Raw genomic sequence first — 6,179 nt, forward strand, 5'->3', positions numbered from 1 at the left:
CAACTAGACGCTCTTACCCCAACTGGGGGGGTAAGAGCGTCTATTCGCCTTGTTACATTAAAACGTTTGAATTATGATTAACCATTAAATATTTTAATGTTATGATTATAGTGATTGAAAAAGGGATACATTGTTTAGAAGTCAACAAAAATTTCAAAGAGATATTACAATCCGTTAAGAATCACCATCAGCTCAAAGTTCATCTAATCGATTTCTATGCCGCACTTACCCTAACTCACCTCAAATATAACATATATATCAGTTTTCCGTAAAAATGTTTAAAGGTACCGAACTATCTATCCAAAACCAATACCTACAGTGTTAATTGTTTTCAAATTGGCGATATTTTTTTGTATATTGAACACGTTTTTGTTAGAGATACTCTTCGAAAAATTCACCAAATCGGATGTCGGAAAAACCTTCAACCATAGTTGCAAGAAACTGTGGCTAAACCCCAACTAGTGGCTGAAAGTGAAAATGGCGACCGTAAATCTGACAAACGAACAGTTTAAGGATTTGATAAAAGAGCTGACAAAAGACGCAAAACATAGAAGTTTTGCGCAGTGTACAGCAAGATACGATGGAACCAACAATAGCAGCCAAGTGGAAGCATTCATCGCAACCGCGACTGTGTTCAGGACGATTGAACACATCAACGAGTATAATTCACTGACTGGATTACAGCTTCTATTGGAAAAACATGCTGCTACATGGTGGATGGGAGTGAAAGATACCATCACTTCCTGGGAGGATGCAATGGCGGGGCTTAGGCTCGCTTTTGCACCCAAAAGGCACGCGTACTAGGTATACACAGAGTTATGCACGATCAGTCAGAAAGCAAACGAACTGACTGATCTATTCATCAACCAAAAAAGAGCTCTGTTAGCAGAACTCCCGGCCCCGGCACACGCGGAATCAGTGCAGATTGACATGATATTTGGTCAACTGCACATACAAATACGCGATGGAATGCCGCGAAACACTATCAAAAGTTTCGACGATCTCATCAAAAGGGCTCGAAAGATCGAGGACAAGCTGAGAGAAAAATCATACAAAATGCAACCGGATGAGAATCACCACACGCCAGCTCCATTCTGTTTGTTGTGCTACAGGAAGGGACACCAAAGTGAGGCATGCCAGAAAAAGGTACAACATAACAGTAACCCAACCGAACAGAACATCGAGACACGCATAGCCGACAAGTTTGCATGTTACGGATGCGGCAAACCTGGCGTCATGAGATCCAACTGCCCGAGTTGCCCAAAAAAGCAACCATTATCACCGATAAAGCTAAGTTTCTGTTCAGTTAATGCACAAGGACCATGTGACACCAAGGCCCGCTACCGACCAACAACCGCAGACACTCAGATGGCGATGGCCGACCTCTCAACAGAGAAACCAATACCGAGTGAAGAGTTTGGAGTATACGGAACGGACATTTTCTTGAGCCCGATAACCGGTACTCCACAACAAGCTAATAGAGAGAGATTCTCAAGCATAGACCTGGCAATGGTTTCCATAGGAAATCTCTCAAACGACCAGCAAGAAAGTCTGGGAAAATTATTAAAAGATCACAAGTTGGTATTTGAAGCCAGTCCACAACCTGCCAGACAAACAGAACACTGCCTCAACACCACCACCGAACTGGTTACATCAAATGCATCAGGGGCTGTTTCACTCCAGGGGGAGGGCAAGGAAGAGCAACCGGTAGAATATGCTGGTTGTCTACTCACACACACAGAGAGAAACTACTCGATAACGGAGTCAGAGAATGTTATACCCGAGATAACGCCGAATCTACTCCAACTCACCGGAAGTCCCAGACGCACTAGGGCAGTGCATGACAATCAGCAGGAGTTTAGAAAGCAATATGCCGACCACAAACGTAGGCCAGACCCTGAACCAGACCCGGGAGACGCCGTACGAATTGCGTCGCATGTACTTAGCAACGCATCAACAGGCTTCGGTTCCAAGCTTGCTCCACAACGGGATGGTAACCCCATTACCAGGACCGGTAATTCCTCTACGAAAACGGGGAAGACCGAAGAAAGGATCAGCTTAGAACAAACATCAAGAGACAGATTCTGGATCTTCAGCGGGATGCTTATCAGATCCAGAGGGGGAGATTGTAGCGCGGGACCTCTCACTCGTACATCGGCCGTCGCCTACAGTCAACGCGGGCGTCCCTCATCACAGCGCGTTCCCACTACACACCGGTCTTATCAGCTGGACGGCGAGGAGAGGGTCGCCTGGTTGGGAATATAAGGCGAAGACGGCCGTGAACAAATCAGTTAACCTTGAACCAGCTTGGCCTTGACTCAGCATACTAGTCTTGCTTGGTTTGAAAATGGTATATGCGGCTTCCCGTAACCCTATCAAACCACAGTGAGCTATTCTTGCTAAAACCCTGTTCAACACAGTAGTCTTGCTTACACTGAAAATGGTATATGTGGCTTCCCGTAACCCTATCAGTGTACAGTGAGCTATTGTGGTGAGCCAGGTACGGGCTCAGGTTTCGCCATAGTTTCGCCTTCAACAACACAACGAACCCCTTATAATATTTATTAAGGAAGTACCTAAATTTACCGTTATATGAAGGATGTGAAGGATCATATATTAAACCAGGGCCCAGTACCGTGCCAAATAATGTAGAAACATCTTCACAACCTATAATAATAAAACCGTGTGATAAGGCCTCAGATAAGACCTCAGCAGCAAAAACAAAAACAGACGACGGATGGGCTACCATTTCACGGAAACGCCGAGTCGCCGTACGTGGAAGTCTCGAAGGACGGGTTAAGCCGGTGATGAAACACTATCATTTTCACCCGTTTCACCGAGACACTACTAGCAATGATCTCCTGACATATTTAAAAAAGTTATGTACCGCTGAATTTACAGTAGTACGGATTAAATCAAGAGAGGACTACGCATCATTCAAGGTGGGTATCCCTTCTGACGTTACTGATACTGTTCTGAAGGCTGAAAATTGGGCACGTCACTCATTTATAAAGGAATGGGTGGCAAATGTGGAAACCCCGAGGTTACCAAGTAGCTGACTTCGGAATAGTAACCCTACTTTATCTTTTTACACGATTTTCGTCCAACTCTCATTCAGAGGACTAACATTCCCTCACACAGAATAAATCTGCAGAGGGGGTGGAAGTTTGAAGGGGGAAACTTCGATTTACTTTACTCATTATTGGGTGAGGTAGATTGGAGTGAGTTGTATGAAATTTGTGACGTAAATGACGCGGTACAGCACTTTTACAACATTATTTATAATATTTTTGACCAGTGTTTTACAAGGAAGTCGCCATGTCGTGGTGGAAGGCGATACCCGAGGTGGTTTTCTCGGGAAATTATCGGGGACATTAGGGTCAAACATTATTACCATAGAACTTGGAAGACTAAGCATATTCAGCAAGACTATGAAATGTTTAGTCTTTATCGCTCAAGAGTGCGGCAAGCTGTTCGACTGGCCTATCGAACGCATATAGAAACGGTAGAAAATTGCATCCGCGAAAATTCTAAATCGTTTTGGGACTATGTTAAATCTTTAAGAAGGGATGGTGGGTTTGCCAATTCAATGAGTTGGAAAGGCGAAGAGGTGACCGGATCTAGAGTGGCAGAGGCATTTGCCGGTCACTTTAGGTCTGTCTACGCAAGTAGTAGTCCGAATCTGGATGTTGCCTCAATGTCAAGAAAACCATCACGCGGTGCCCAATCTATTGATATCCTTCCGATTGATGTTGCTATTGTGTTTAGGTTCATTAAAAAGCTAAAGAACACACGATCTTTAGGGCCGGATAATCTCCCAACATTTTTTTAAAGGGGTGTATTGACTTTGTCAAAGGCCCGCTTTCATATATATTTAATCTTGTGATGGAGACGGGTATCTTTCCCGAATTGTGGAAGATGTCAAAGGTTACTCCAATCCATAAGAGTGGTGCTGAGTCATCAGTGGAAAACTACAGGCCGGTGGCTGTTCTCTCGGCACACGCAAAAGTTCTTGAGATGATCATGCATAACATGATTTATCCAAAAATTGAATCATTTATAATGAATGAGCAGCATGGATTTAGAGTTGGCCGATCAACGGAAACTAACCTGATGGTATTTGTAGATTATGTTTCGTCAGCACTAGATAGAGGCCATCAGGTTGACTGTTCCTACAATGACTTCTCAAAAGCGTTTGACAGAGTCGATCACGACATCCTGTTGGAAAAACTCCAACTAATTGGATTGTCCGATCGTTTTCTGAAGCTATTCGGGAGCTATTTTAGGAATCGTCAACAATACGTATCGTATGGCGTCTATCAGTCACAGATGTTCAATACATTTTCTGGTGTCCCTCAGGGCTCAAACTTGGGGCCATTGCTGTTTACGATTTTTATAAATGACATAGCAATGGTCATTAAAAATGCTATGTTTTTGTTGTTCGCTGATGACCTGAAACTCTTCATGGAAGTTGTCACCTTGGATGATTGTCGTCAACTCCAACTTGATATAGACAATATATTAGATTGGGGCAGGCGTAACAAACTGGACTTCAATATTGAAAAATGCAATATTTTATCATTTACCAGAACCTCGCGAGTATTATTTTTCCAATATTCGATGCATGGCAGAGTTCTTTCGCGAATACCATCTGTAAGGGATCTTGGCATTACGTTTGACATTAAGCTGTCATTTAGTGGTCATATAGCTATCATTTGTAAAAAGGCGCTACAAATGTTGGGCTTCGTCTTGCGTACTTCCCGGGTCTTTTCGGATGTTACTGTATTAAAAATTCTTTATAATTCCTTAGTGAGAAGCTAGCTTGAGAGTGGGTCGATTGTTTGGGCCCCGCATCAGTTGAAATATGACCTTATGGTGGAGCGAGTTCAAAAGAAATTTTTGAGACTCCTTTATTTGAGGTTATATGGATACTATCCATGGCTTTATCCAACTGACTTTCTCTTAGGTATGCTTACATACTGTAGTTTAAGTGCTAGAAGATATCAATATTTGGCCACGTATTTTTTTCGACTAATACGTGGTGTGAATGAGAACTCTGCCATTCTTGGTAATATTGACTTGTGTGTCCCTGATAACTATCTTAGAAATCGGGAGCATCAGTTGTTTGTTCTTCCGAGGAGCAGAACTAACCTGCCATTGGTGATGCCAATTGGGAGAGCAATAACTCTGTTCAACCAAATTGCTTCGGATTTTGATATATTCCATCTACGTGAGAATGAGTATAGGTGGACGTTATTTTATAAATTCTTAAAATAGGGTCTGCTTAACTCATCCGGTGTACTTCCTTGTACCTATAATATACTTCATATTTTTTGTATTTACACATTTATACTATAGAATAACTTAATATTACATAATACTGTTTTAATAATATTTATTTGTTTCTAAATGTCATGTTGTGAACGTCTTAAACTTATAATTTGTAATGTCCACAATATGTAAAATAAATTAAAATTGAAATTGAAATTGAAATTGAAAATTATACATTAACGATATTCGAAAAAAATTTAATTCGTTTTATGAAAAAAAAAATCAAACTCGTTTTATTTTGTATGGCTATATAATATTTTAATATATTTTTAAAATAAACTGTTTCTAACAATATAGTAGGTACCTACCTATTTTATATTTATCTTGTTTTCATTGTTTCACTCTAATACATATTATCATAAGTAGGTATACCTACATTACGATAATATGTAAGTTATTTTGTAATCCTTGCATGATTAAGCTACAAATTAAATGTAAATAGGGTTCAATACTTACATGAAACAAGTCAAAAATATCATAATTGTAATTATGAATTGCCTTCGTAATCTGTTTTATGAAAATGTCATGCAAAACTATTAACACAAGAAACAGTTTATATTATATTCTAGTTTCAATCGATGCTCAATGAAAAAAATTAACCGGTCATGAGTGGGTTAAAATAATGATGGCAAGATGAACTGTCAGTTTGAACATAGTTTCGAGCAAAACGGCCGCTGATCAATATTGTGCGCTGCAAACCCACCACTGTTTAACGGTTACGTGCAAACCCGCCACTGCCAAAAAAACTTAAATATTTACTTATCCAGTACATATATGAATGACACCATTATTATCGGTAAATTGGAGATACACTTTCGACCAGGGAACTCAGAAATAATGGGAACTGA

General features: G+C 40.6%; 1 protein-coding gene across 1 annotated transcript; it reads left to right on the top strand.

The window, feature by feature from the left end:
* Nucleotides 1-477: 477 nt before the first annotated feature.
* LOC147071563 (activity-regulated cytoskeleton associated protein 1-like) lies at nucleotides 478-804 on the top strand. Its single transcript, XM_085947970.1, has one exon. It carries the CDS (start codon nucleotides 478-480, stop codon nucleotides 802-804), a length of 327 nt encoding a protein of 108 aa, XP_085804096.1.
* Nucleotides 805-6,179: the final 5,375 nt, after the last annotated feature.

The sequence above is a fragment of the Rhyacophila brunnea genome, unplaced genomic scaffold (genome assembly GCF_057557595.1).
Source record: "Rhyacophila brunnea isolate RB1 unplaced genomic scaffold, BYU_Rbru_1.0 scaffold_20, whole genome shotgun sequence".
In the NCBI taxonomy this organism is placed as follows: domain Eukaryota; kingdom Metazoa; phylum Arthropoda; class Insecta; order Trichoptera; family Rhyacophilidae; genus Rhyacophila; species Rhyacophila brunnea.